The sequence below is a fragment of the Phoxinus phoxinus genome (genome assembly GCF_949152265.1).
Source record: "Phoxinus phoxinus genome assembly, chromosome: 4".
Classification (NCBI taxonomy): domain Eukaryota; kingdom Metazoa; phylum Chordata; class Actinopteri; order Cypriniformes; family Leuciscidae; genus Phoxinus; species Phoxinus phoxinus.
The window spans coordinates 19,838,028-19,852,489 of NC_136879.1; the positions used below are offsets into that span (position 1 = coordinate 19,838,028).

A 14,462-nucleotide genomic window follows, 5' to 3' on the forward strand; every position below is an offset into this window, starting at 1 on the left:
AGCTGTAAAGCACATGTTGTTTTATTAACATTAAATGAATAGTTCTCCCCAAATGTTTAGTTAATTGTCATCATTTACTCTCTCAAGTTGTTTTAAACCTGAATAAGTTTCTTTCTTCTGTTGAAGATATTTGGAAGAATGTGGGTAACCAAACAGTTGATGTTCCCCAGTGACTTCTATATTTATTTCCTATGGAAGTCAATGGGGACCAGCAACTGTCTGGTTACCCACATTCTTCCAAATATCTTCTTTTGTGTTCAGCACAAGAAATAAATAAATACAGGTTTGGAACAACATTAGAGTGAGTAAAGAATGACAAAATGTTTATTTTTGGGTGAACAATCCCTTTAAGGACAAGCGGCTGCATGTTTACTATTAGGGCTACTGTCTCTTTAAGACCTGAAAGCAACGCGTCTAATATGTACGCATAATATGACACGCAGATTTCTCTCAATTTAGACATAACCAACTTTTTTATGTAAACCTTGAGTGTATTTGACAGTATTAGCTCAAAAAGACTCGAAAGATAACCTAGTCCAGTATCCAGGCACTGTTAGACAGGCTTTTAGTGCATGCGCGCGTCGGCTGTTTGTGCGCAGAAAAGCGCATTAGAACAGCGCTTCAGCAGCGAACGACATGTTTAACCGGCAAGGCTTTGAAGGAGAACTCCGGTGCAAAATGAACCTTTGGTCTAATTACACATTGTTACCTAGTCAACCGTTATCTGAGATTTGTTTTCATGATTATCGACTGTAAATAGTTTTATCTCTAAAAACAGTTTAGCCTATAACGCTAGTATAACGCTAGTATATGGGGCATTGAGTAATGACAAATAAAAATCGCTTGTTAATACCACTAACAAGGCTCAAAATAGCCCCACACTAACATGGTAGCATAATGAGGGTCCCTACATGCAAACCGAAGCATTGAGAACTTTGACAGTGTCCAGACAGTTTAATAAGAAGATATTTTATACATACAGTCAACTTCACGTATACAAGCAGAATCCATCTTTGAAAAACAGACTCTATCAATCGATCTACGAACAGCCGATCCAAATGCGCTGAACTGTGTAGAATCTCATATGGTCCAGCGCATTTGGATCGGTGGTTCGTAGATCGATTGATAGAGTCTGTTTTTCAAAGATGGATTCTGCTTGTATACGTGAAGTTGACTGTATGTATAAAATATCTTCTTATTAAACTGTCTGGACACTTACACAGTTCTCAATGCTTCGGTTTGCATGTAGGGACCCTCATTATGCTACCGCGTTAGTGTGGGGCTATTTTGAGCCTTGTTAGTGGTATTAACAAGCGATTTTTATTTGTCATTACTCAATGCCCCATATACTAGCGTTATACTAGCGTTATAGGCTAAACTGTTTTTAGAGATAAAACTTTTACATTCGATAATCATGAAAACAAATCTCAGATAACGGTTGACTAGGTAACAACTAGGTTCATTTTGCACCGGAGTTCTCCTTTAAAGCACATGCAAATAATGAACTTTTGAGAACTGCAGTGTCGTGTTCCTCTGCGTAAACATTTAATGTGAGTATTTGTCGCGTTGTACACTGGGCTGTTGAGACGCAGACTGCTACAAAAGCACTCTGACTGCTTGCAGCAAGGATCACAGCGCAACTTTGAACTATATCGATGCGATATGGTCTAATTCCATATCCCATTTAAAAAATATATCAATATATTTTTTATATCGATATTATATCGCCCAGTCCTACCACGCTGTTCCCTTGGAGGGCGGGGGCAATAACAAAAGAAACAAAAGCCGGCTTATCCAGTATGGAAATACACACAGACAATGACACGCCCCTACTGCGAGCTAGAATCTCACAAAACAAGCCGATTTCAACCTAAAAATGTACGATTTTAAATATACCAATATTGATATCTAAAACATGGAGAGGCTTCTTCGTGATCTCAACTAACAGATTCAGCAAAAAAGCGAAAATCACCAGTTTCGAAAAAAAAAACGCTTCTTTCTCATTTTGCTCAAAAGTTGTGCTGCCGACTTGTGTCCTTACTTTCCGTGGCGGGTCACAAATGTGGTCACTTGGCTTTACTGGAAGCCTTATAGTAAAATATTATATTTTTTCTTCCATTTCCATTAGACCAAAAACTGAATTGCCTTTATCTCTTCCAAATCTAAAAACAAATTATTTGGCTAATGAAACATTTGAATCTGTCAGGGTTCTGCCCTGGCAGCTTTGTCTGTGTTGTCTTTGTTTCATGTCTTGTGTCGCGCTTGAACATATGGCTCCTCTGTCTTTGTTTTGTTGGCCATGTGCTCCTCTGTTCCTGCCTCCTTGTTTCCCAGTACCATGCCCTCTTGTCTAGTTGAGTCCTTATTTGTCTGATTGTTCTCACCTGTTCCTCATGTTCTCTGCTCACTTTCTTGTTGAGTCCTCGTTTGCCTGAGTGTGCTCACCTGGGGCCTGTACCATGAAGGTAGCCAAACAAATTTGGGGTTACAGGATTAGTTTTGAGTTGAGAAAACCAAACCAATGCAATCAGGCTTTATTGGTAACATCTAATCTATGCAAAATAATGGAGCGTATGGTTATGAGTAGATTAGTATATGTCATTGAAAGGGATAATATCTTATCACCTTACCAAAGTGGATTTAGGAAAGGACGTAATACAATGAACTCAGTACTGTGCCTGGAATCTGAAATAAGAAAGGCTCAGGTAAATAAGGAAGCTTTAGTGGGGGTATTTTTTGATGTAGAAAAGGCATATGACATGATGTGAAAAGAGGGACTTTTAATTAAGTTAGAAAAAATGGAAATTAAAGGAAGAATGTATAACTGGATCAGGGATTTCCTGTTTAATAGAACTATACAAGTAAGAGTAAGTACTGCTTTATCTCAGATACACACAATTGAGAATGGAAAACCTCAGGGAAGCGTTAGCAGTCCAATCCTGTTTAACATTATGATTAATGACATCTTTACAAAGGTTGATAGGGGCATTGGAAGATCTTTATATGCAGATGATGGAGCGATGTGGAAAAGACGGCGTAATGTAAAGTGTGTGGAAAGATGTTTGGAGAATGCTGTTAAAATGGTAGAAAATTGGGCAAATGAATGGGGCTTTTGGTTTTCAGTAGATACAACTCAGGTAATTTGTTTTGCAAAAAGGAAAAATAACCCTACCATTAAAGTCCACATGATATCAAAATTAACCATATTTACTTTGTTTGTCTAAATTGATCGTTTTGTGGTGAACAATTCATTCATGCAAGTCAATCCACATAAAAAAGTGAAAATCTTTAATCAAAATCTGAAAATGCCCCTCCCCTCTGCATTGGAGGACCTTCCCTGATGACGTAGATTTGACGGTTTGGGTGTCTGCTTAACATCCGTAACCACGCCCCTCCAACTGACAGTAGACAGGCTGAATGAAACACCTACAGTACTTTTCTAGATCCAATCAGGTGCTAGTTGGAAAAAAAGCCACGCCCTCTATGTTTCCTCATTTAGTATTCCGTTTCTCTCGGAAATACGTCACAACACTGAGATAAAGTCGGTTGCAACTTCCGGTTCACGTGGACTTTAACATTAAATTGTATGGACAAGAAGTGAAGCAAACAGCAGTTGTGAGGTTTCTAGGTATATGGATGGATTTGAAACTGAATTTTAGTATACATATCCAGAAACTGGTTGACAAATGCAAAAAAACCATTAAATATCATGAGGTGTTTAGCAGGAGTTGATTGGGGAGCATGTCGCCAGCAGAGGTGGGTAGTAACGAAGTACAATTACTTCGTTACATTTACTTGAGTATTTTTTTGAAAAATTTGTACTTTTAAGTGGCCGTGGACCTACAGTACAGTCAAGTGAAATCAAATCTGCAAATGCATCATATTTTTGCCAGCAATTAAGATCTTTATTAGTTAAACATCTCCGTGAGCTGTCTGTGAATGAATGATTCCACAGGACGGTATTCAATTTAATTTCATTCAGGTAATAGCCTACATTTTACAACCAAACAGATTATTACAGTTTTTCTCAAATGCTAAAACACAAAAGCCAATCCTCTAAACCAAATGACAAGTTGTCTAAACACATTTACTAAATCTAGCCATCATTTTACAATATCATAAACACATTTCACATGAAGACACAATTCACAAAATACAATCATCCGTTCTCATAAATCTTAACACATTTTTCCTTGCTAAAACACAAGTTGCAAAAGAACTCTGCTCATATTCTCAAATGAAAGCTCATGTAATGCAAAATGCTTGCCACAGTCAGCAATATTTGAACACAATGAACACACCTGGCGTCATTCGTTACACACAACGACTCAAAATTGAAGACACGTGTTGCTAATGCTGTGACCATAAAAGCAAGTTCAGAGCGCACAGTTTGCTGAAGATTCCGAAAAAACACAATGGATGAAGGCAGAGTCAGGGGAAGAGGAATTCGAGTCAGAGGAGGGAGAAGAGCTGGCCATGGAAGAAGAGGAGGAGGCCAACAAGGGAGAGGAGAAAGTCCAGGAGGGAGAGCAAGACAACCTCGCACCATTATTACGGACGAGATGCGAGCAACAGTCATTGACCATGTCATTGTCCATGGCATGACAATGGCTGAAGCAGGACTAAGAGTCCGTCCAAACCTGAGTAGGTTCACCGTGGCCACCATTATCAGGGCATTTAGACAACACAACCGGCATTGTACTCTATTGCTTTCTTTGTCACAATACAATTTTACAAGCATGTGAAAGTAGTCTATTGGTTTCAAATCAGTTGTTACTGTATTGTAAAACATGTCAATTGACAACACATGTTTCTTTCTTTAGAGTTGAAAGAATGCCACATAGAGGTGGGAGGGTTGCCATATTTACAGCGGCACAAGAAACCCTCATTGTGGATATGGTTCGTGAGAACAACCTCATCAGACTCCGGAAGATCAGAGACAAAGTCATTGCCAATAATGTCAACTTTGAGAGCATTGATGATGTCAGCTTGGCCACAATAGACCGAGTTCTCCGGCGCCAAAAGATGCGGATGAAACAGGTCTATAGGGTTCCCTTTGAGCGCAAAAGGTTTATGACAGACAACCATACACTAGAGAGAACCTCCTAAGGGCAATGGAGCTGGCCTGTGTTGACATCCCAGTGGAGGCCTTCCAAGGATGGATTCGCCATTCCAGGGCATTTTTTCCCGCGGTGCCTGGCAAGAGAGCCTGCGATGTGGATGAGGTGATGTGGCCCGATGCAGCTCAGCGACATGATGCCGCACAGTGATTGTGGTGTGTGTGTGGTGTGAACTTCATTCAGGATGTTGTGTTACAGTTGTGTATGTCGTGTATGCATGATGTATGTGCAGCCTATATTGTTATGCATGTTATGTATGTACAGTTGCTGTGTTATTTGCTGTGCATTTATGGGGTTAATGGACTCCTAGAGTGGCTGTGTCTCCTGGATTGACTATGGACACTTGTAGAGGACTGGGGTTGTGATAGACAATGATTACGTGCATCTGTGAAGAGGGAGGAGTTCGCTTACCTTGGTTGATTAACCATTTGTTTTCACCTGGCCTGGGGCTTTTATATGAGCGTACGAGGTGACAGAGGGGGGAGAAGAGAGATGCGACAGCAAGTGGCCGAACGGCAGAGAGCCCACCATCACCGCAAGCTAAGTACCCTGTTAAGGGAAGATATACTTCTGTAGCCTTACTTGCTATGCGTGAGTGAGTGGGAAGGCGAAATGGCGGGCGGCTCATGATTGTTTGTTGTTCGTTGCAGCTCAAGATTACATCAGCCGACAACGATGCGATTGGGAAGAATGCTGGAAGTGTTGATAAACTCCGCCGGATGCAACGCGAACAGCGGTGTCTGCTGAACCGCCGAAGTACATTCCAGGGAAGGATCCGCTCTGATCTGGACGTGTGGTGGATTGCTTAACGCCGACGGTGCGATTACCGGGGACAACGAGGTGCATCCGTGGGAGTATTTGTTTTACAGTAAACTCTGGTCGGCTTGTGGGAAGCCGACCAGCGGACTTATTTATTTATGTATTGTATCCGTGTTGTCTGCGTGACTCGTCGGCCCAGCTGTAAACACAGAGTGGACAGGAAACGTTGGGTGAGCTGAACTGAATATAATGTGCAGCGTGATCTGATCATTGTGTGTGGGTTTAATTATGAATTGCCGTGCCCTCTTGGGATTGGAATGTGTCGTCGTGTGACGTGCCGTGGGTTGTGTGTACGTTTATAACTTATTCACCTAGATAACTTATTTACCTGCATTTATTAATTTAGTTCTGCTTGCCAGATTACCATTGCCTGCAGTTGTTACAGTAAAGGCCAGTGACATGTACATACAGAATTTACTATAGATTTATACTCTTCATATGAAACTCACAAATCTAAATGCCTAATCCTCTGCAGAGATCTAAGAAGATCCATTACTGTAAAGTTTCTAAAAATATGCATTGGCAGTTATGAAACAAAGAACCTTCTCACAAATTGAGCATTGTGTTTTCAATTGTTTTGCTGTAGTATGTAATGATGTGTATAGTGTTTACATTTTTGAAAGCTTCGAGCTGCTCTTTTGGTGTGAAAGTTTGAGTTTTGAAGTGAGAAGGTGTGGTTGTGTTTATGTAGCTTTAGAAAAGGGTGTTGTGTTTAGACATTGGGGAACATGGAGGAAACGTTTGTGAAATGTGTTTTAGCATTCGAGAAAAACTGTAATGAAATCTGATGTAATATTATAATGCGTATTTGGCTTGCTTTCCGGGGGGAGGGCTCCGAGCTCAGAATTCGGCCCGACCCCAGAGTACTCCCCCCATAACTTTAGAGATCATAGGTATCTATGAACGGACCCAGCCGGATGTGGGGTGAAGGGGTGAAGGTGGGATGCTGAGAAATTAGTCATGAGACAGGAGGTAAGGAAAGGCTTTATTTATACTGGCTCCTTCTTGTGCTGATTGGATGATTACCAGAACATGCTCCTCCCGAACTTTGTTACATAAAACTTCATTATGAGCTTCACACTCCATTTCAGTAGGTTGGCGGGAATGCACCTTTTAAGTTGGTTTGCCAACCGCCATTAAATCCCAGAAGAAGAAGAAGAAGAAGAAGAAGAAGAAGGCTTTATTGGTACCATGACGCAGCTCATCAACTTTCTCTGTCAAGTGTCAACTCAGGCTTTGATCCTTAAGCTATGATTACTCCACGAGCGCGTGCACATAGCAAAGTGACGTTGGCACCGAACAACAAATCGCGTTCAATATGAATAGAGTGACAGCGATATATTTTTCCGCGGAGGAGCAAGAGATAATCATTCAGAATTACGATAATTTAAACGTGTATTTCAAGCTCGAAGCAATACGGTCTGTTGCCAAAGCAAGAGAAGACTATTGGAGAAGGATTGCTGATTGCGTTAATGCGTAAGTTAAAGGTCCCATATGGTGACACTTAAGCTTATATTTGTAACATGTATATGTGTCTATTAAACACTAATTTCATAGTGTTACCCCCAAAAAACCTACCCACCTACTCTTATCACCGGCTCTCTGTGCGCCGCTGTTGAAAAGGTTCTTGGTTTCGGGAAAGGTTCTTGGTTTCAAAAAAGGTTTTTGTTTCAAAAACATTTGCCATTATTTTACCTCCATAGTTTTGTCGCAGCTTTAATCTCCCTTTTGGTTATTTCAATACTTAATTGACGACAGAACACAACGTTACATGCTCTAGTTTCTTTTGCCGGGAGCACACAACTGACATGACAGGAAAGTTAGTTTTTCTGAATTTTACTAACATATAGCCTGACAACATCTCATCTGACAGAGGACTTTGCGGCGCTGCTGACTGCGTTATTTAGTAATTTTTAATTTTTTTTTTTTATTGTTGCTGTTGTGCACAAATCCTGGATATATTCTAGAATAGGCTAAAATCACTAACCTGTCTCTGTGTGAGACAGATTTCAACAACCACCAGTCAGAGACAGCAGCAAAGCCAAAGCACAATGAAATAAGGCAACTTATGATTTCGGGGGTTTACATAGGCTATTGAAGAAATGGAAATGGGAGAAATGGTGGCAGTGAGCGATTTCATATTTTCACAGCTTTTAATTTAAACCCCTCAGCCTATATGATACACAGAATCCCATAAAAAAAACATTTTCACCATATGGGACCAAATTATAACTATGACGGACTTGATACCCTCCGTATACCTTATGTATGGAGACCTGATATAGTCCTATATAACAAGTAGGTCGCATTGGTATCGGGTTTTAGTTTTTTAATTTACTCTTTCTTCTTTCTCCACATGGAGGCACAAGCTGAACACTTAATAAATGCATTCATGTTAAGTGTTTAGGAAATTGTCTGTTTCTGTTTTTTATGGCTCTAAGGTATATTCATAGGCAATTAATGTATTACCAATTTAAAAAAAAAACACAAATAAAATATAAAATGGAGCAAACATTAATATTGATACAGCTGCTTGTGTAGTTAATTTGGAGCTCCTCTAACTGGAATGTATTAGTCAATATTGCAGTATAGTCTTAACCTAGACTACCGGACCATTTTTTTTCCAATGGTTGTTCTTTTTTATGGCATGTATTTTAAAGATACTCACCCCTGAACAAACCATCACAAGAACATTAATTCACAAACAGAATAACATTTAACCATTGTTGACCATTGACCAGTTGACCATTTTCAATGAATCAATTAATTATGTTCACCAAACTGGTGATTCATTCATTAATCAAATCAGTTAAGTGAACAGAATCAAATGATTCATTGAAAATATCCAACTCGAAAGACTGATTTGTTCATAAACACTGCAACTTTTTTTTATTTCCACATGAATTTTCAGGAAATTCTTCACACAAAGCTATGACTTAGTGCATGAGTTGTATGAACATAAAACACAGAAACAATTACTCTAATCTTGTGCCTTCAGATTCTTTCTTGACCACTTTTATTTGCCATTTTAGTGAAACCTAATGACCCTTCAGTGGCTATAAAAAAAACTCCACACACCCCTGTTAAGACGGCGGCTTTTGTGATGTAACAATTAATCGAAGTAAATGCATAGAAGTAGGATGTTTATTATTATTATTATTAATATTAAAAATAATTATTCATGATAAAAACCTCTAACACAAATCTAAGTCAACAAAGGAAAAGGTTTTAAAATGGCCCAGTCAGAGCCCAGTCTTAAATCCAATCCAAAAACAAATAATAAAAAAGACCTTGAGGAATTTACTCAAAAGAGGGATGTACATACAGTAGAAAAGCCCTCTTATCACCATGGAGCTCTTTTGCAAGTAAGACTTGGAAAAATGGACAAAGTAAGAATGGAAGTTGTTGATATATATATTAAAAAAGAATGTATTAAAAGCAAAATATGCTTCAACCAAGAATTTCAACCAAGTATTACAGGAAGTGGACTTGTGCAACCAGGCTAAGTATATATATATATATATATATATATATATATATATATATATATATATATATATATATATATATATATATATATATATTAATATTGCATTAAAAGTGTAAAAAGATCCGAAATTCTTTACAGGGGTGTGTGTTTTTTAGGGCTTTTCAAACTGCGCTTAAACCCGGGTTATCCTCGTTCCAGCACCACTTTTAACCATGAGTAAGGGAATGTTTCGCTTTTGCAGTGTGTTTATCCTGTATTGCGAATGCCACACTTGTTCAGCGTAAAAACGACATTGTTAAAATGTTACAGCTAGACAGCCAATCCTGTGCCTCATATTTATGTGCATTGGACAGTCACAGAAACACAGAAGAAGAGACTGTTTCATTCTTTCATTCAGGATAAACTTGATACTAAAGTCAGCGATGTAGAATATGAGGATGGACATTTTAGATGTAAACAGGTCGCGTGCTGCATTCATCCAGGGACACTGACACTGCACATATGCAAATAAAAACATTAACCCAGCAGGGTTTAGGAAAGTGCAGTGTGAAACATTAGTTTTTAAATACCCAGGTTTAATTGTTAACCCTGGCTAAATTATGAGCAATGCAAAAGTGAAGCAAGATAACCCAGGATTCCGTTTACTCTGGGTTTAGTATGACCCAGGCAGGGTTAAGTATTTCAAGTGTGAAAAGCCCTTTTTTATAATGACCCCAATTACTCGACTGTTTACTGTAATAGCATATTCTGTTTCTTGTAGCGCTGATGATCACTTCACCAGCACCATGGACACCAATGTGGTGATACGCCATGACGGCCAGATCATGTGGGATGCTCCAGCCATCACCAAAAGCTCCTGTAAAGTGGATGTCTCGTTCTTCCCCTTTGACGCCCAGCAGTGCGGACTGACCTACGGGTCTTGGACTTACAACGGCAACCAGCTTAACATTTTGAACGCCATGGAGAGCGCGGATCTCGCCGACTTGGTCGACAATGTGGAATGGGAGGTGCTGGGAATGCCGGCCAAGAGAAACGTCATTCTGTATGGGTGCTGTGCAGATCCTTATCCGGACGTTACATACACTCTGAATCTGAAGAGAAGAGCCTCGTTTTACGTCTTCAACTTGCTCATTCCCTGTGTGATGATCTCATTCTTGGCTCCGCTGGGCTTCTATCTGCCTGCAGACTCTGGGGAGAAAGTGTCACTGGGGGTTACTGTGATGCTGGCGCTCACCGTGTTTCAGCTGCTGGTGGCTGAGATCATGCCTCCCTCGGAGAATGTACCTCTTATAGGTGAATCACAGCTGCTTGACAAGTTATAGATATGGTTAGAGTTTGTATAAATACAACATCTGAATACGAAATTAGTAAAAAGGCAAAGCCAGTGTAAACCAGTATGGCTGTGCGGAGGCTCGGTGCTCTGTCGCGCCGGACAGAGGACAACAGTTAAAAGAGAGAGGGGGTTTGGGTGTGTGGGGTCCAAAGTGATTTTCTTAGCCCTTTTTCTCACTCTGGAGGTGTAAAGATCTTGGAGGGTGTTCAAGGGGAACCAATAATCCTCTCAGCCGTTCTGACTGTATGTAGTCTCTTGATGTCTATATTTGGTAGCTGAACCAAAACAGACAGTAATAGATGAGCAGAGGACAGACTCGATGACTGCGGAGTTGAACGGTTTCAGCAGTTCCTGTGGGAGGTTGAACTTCCTCATCTGACAAAGAAAGTACAACTTCTGCTGGGCCTTTTTCACTATGGAGTCTACATTAGTGTCCCACTTCAGGTCCTGAGAGATGGTGGTGCCCAGGAACCTGAATGACTCCACTGCTTCCACAGTGCTGTTCATGATGATGAGTGGGGGAGTGCTGGGATGTTTCTCCTGAAGTCCACTATCATCTCCACTGTTTTGACTGTGTTCAGCTCAAGGTTGTTATGACTGCACCAGACAACCAGCTGTTCAACCTCCAGTCTGTAAGCAAACTCATCACCTTTTTTTGTATGAGGCAGATGACTGTTGTGTCAACTGCAAACTTCAGGAGCTTGACTGAGGGGTCTGAGGAGGATCCAGCAGGGGTCTAGTGATGTTCTTCATGTAGGCCAGCACCAGTCTCTCAAATGACTTTATGACCACAGACATGAGAGCGACAGGTATGTAGTCATAAAGTCCAGTGATTTGGGTTTTTTTGGGGACTGGAATGATAGTGGAGCATTTGAAGCAGCAGTGAACTTCACATTGCTCCAGTGATCTGTTGAGTTGCTCAGCGCAGACTTGGTCTCGGCCTGAAGCTTTTCTAGTATTTAGGTTTTTTTTAAGACCTAGCACATGTCCTTCACAGGTTGGATGGCAGGAGGGGGATTGCAGGAGGTGTCGGTGAATATGTGAAGTACAGATCAGAGTGGGTGTGGGGTGTGAGTTTAGGCTTTTCAAACCTGCACTAAAACACATTCAGACCCTCAGAGCCATATGTTGATTCTCCACTGATCGTGGGGATGGTGACTTGTACTTGATGTTCCTCAGGCCTGTCCTGACTGATGCCGGGTCGTTGGCTGAAAACTATTCCCCCTGCGAATTACTGTTGTGGTAATTCACAAATTAATGAACAATATTAGTTAATAAAATAAGTGATTATGGAATTAATCCACAATTACATATTTAATTAATAACAATTAATATATGAACTAATATATTAACCAGACAGACTCTTCATTAGTTGCTAATGAGGCAATCATTAATGAATAGCTTAGATAATCATTAGTAATACATTAATTCAGTATTATCTGTGCATTAGTTAAGCATGAATTAATGCTTATTAGTGCACCCTTATTGTAAAGTGTTATCGATTTGTCTAATCTCCACTCAGCAACGTTGGTGGAGTATGACATTAATTTCAATACTGTCTATAAGGAAGATGGGTAGTATCGCTTCTTGCTTCCCCACTTCTTAGAAACTTTATGCAATAGTGCAGAATTGTTTCTCTCTGTAATGTGCTTAAAGCCGTGAGACACAAAATGAAGAAGATGGGCTATTCCACTGCTCGCGTCCCACTTTCTTGAACTCTTATACATTTTTTTTGGCAATGTACCTAAAATGACTAAAGCAATTATTAATGGAACAGTTAAGGAACCAGACTCATTAAACTGTTACTGTACATATAACATATAATATATAACAGAGCCTACATATAATTCAACAGAATTGGTAAAATGTCATTCTTAACTTGTCAATCTAATTTAATCATGTATTGATTTTTTTTAAAAACTGACGCTAAAAGTTTCTCTACCTTCTCTTACATTCTACAGGAAAGTATTATATAGCCACGATGACCATGATCACTGCATCCACCGCCCTCACTATCTTTATTATGAACATACATCACTGTGGCCCCGAGGCTAAACCAGTCCCAGACTGGGCCAAGAAATTCATCCTGCAGTATCTGGCCAGGATTTGCTTCGTCTACGAAGTCGGTGAGAACTGCATGATGCTGCAACCAGAGAAACCAGAGCCTCAACCGCAGAAACCGCCTGACTCAAACTGCAACATGAATGGACAAGCTGGGAAAGACGACCTTGTGTTCAAATTTGAGCAAGGTCAAGATGCCACATTTCCAAAACTCACAGAGGACACCGAAGACATGTCTCAGATCATGAGCCCGTCGTGCTCACTGGGAAAACACCCCACCTGTCGCTACGGGATGTGGAAGGAGGGAATGTTCATGAGCATGGATTGCGGCGATGGGGCGGCAGAGGCGGGGAAAGCCACAGGAAGAGGAGGGGAAAGAGGAGATAGATGCAGAGATCATGATGGTGGGCTCAAACTGCAGTGCAGGTGCACTGTAAAAATGTGGCTGCGATTAGTTAAAATTTGTTGAGATAACTTAAATATCCAACTTAACCAAACTAAACTTAAGTTAACTAAACTTAATATTTTAAGTCAAGCTTGAACACATACTTTTTAAAGTTGAAACAATGTTGGATTTTAAGTTGTGCTAAATAATCGCAGCAATTTTTTTTACAGTGTGTGAGCAGCAGCATCTCATGAGGAATATCGAGTATGTCGCAAACTGTTACCGCGATCAGAGAGCTACGGCGAGAAGAACGGGGGAGTGGAAAAAGGTTGCCAAGGTTCTGGATCGATTCTTCATGTGGCTGTTTTTCATTATGGTTTTCTTCATGAGCCTGCTCATAATGGGGAAAGCCATATGACATGGAAGTGTTAGTGAATGATATAAGGACACAACTTATCGCAAAACAAACCCAGACAGAATGATCAAAATGAAAATATTTGGCAATTAAGATATACCATATATTTAATATATTTTTGTGTTATTTTTTTGTTATTTTATTATGTGAGACCATTGAGTGACACAAAACATGAAACTAGCACGGCAATGTAGGGAAGTTGTTGCCAGGGTCAACAGTACATTATGCAGTGTTGAAGTCAATATGGAAAATACTTGTGAGTACTGCAATTGACCAATCAGAATCAAGTATTCCAGAGAGCCGTTTAACCCTAGTGCATCCTTATGGACATTTTTGTCTTTTTCAGTTTTGTTTTTTTGATAAGTTTGCCTGTTTTAATGCCTGCATACATTTGGTACAAGTGTGTATTTTGGGGGGAATTTCACTATTTCACCCCCATTTCCTTTACACTAGGTACAAAAAATAGTTACACTTATAGGACCTTAAAGGGTAACTAAACCCTAAAACAACTTTTTTTAGTTAATGATCTGTAAGATTGTGGCTTTATTAATGCTGTTCATTGATTCAAGTAATTTTTTTGACATTTGGGTATAAAGTGTTTTAATTCTACAATATATGGTGTAAAAACGTCTGAGTGCTGCCCTCTTCAGGTTGAACGGTGGCTACTGCAGTTTAATTTTCCTATTGGCAGTTGTGGTACCCTGTGATGTAAGAGGGTACCAGCTAACCACGCCCTTGCCTACAGAAAGACACGTCTCTGCTTATGCGTATTCAATTCCAAACTGGATAAAATATGCAGCTTTATCTGTGTGGGTGTGTTGGTATGGATGTCAGAGTGT

The 14,462-nt window shown here is 40.0% G+C and overlaps 1 protein-coding gene across 1 annotated transcript; it reads left to right on the forward strand.

Annotated features, from left to right (window-relative positions):
* Positions 1 to 10,199: 10,199 nt before the first annotated feature.
* LOC306997666 (neuronal acetylcholine receptor subunit alpha-9-like) lies at positions 10,200 to 13,626 on the forward strand (the record flags this gene model as incomplete). Its single annotated transcript, XM_079611030.1, has 3 exons — positions 10,200 to 10,722; positions 12,724 to 13,256; positions 13,447 to 13,626. Exons 1-3 carry the CDS (start codon positions 10,215 to 10,217, stop codon positions 13,624 to 13,626), a joined length of 1,221 nt encoding a protein of 406 aa, XP_079467156.1. The 5' UTR covers positions 10,200 to 10,214.
* Between the last annotated feature and the right edge of the window lie 836 nt (positions 13,627 to 14,462).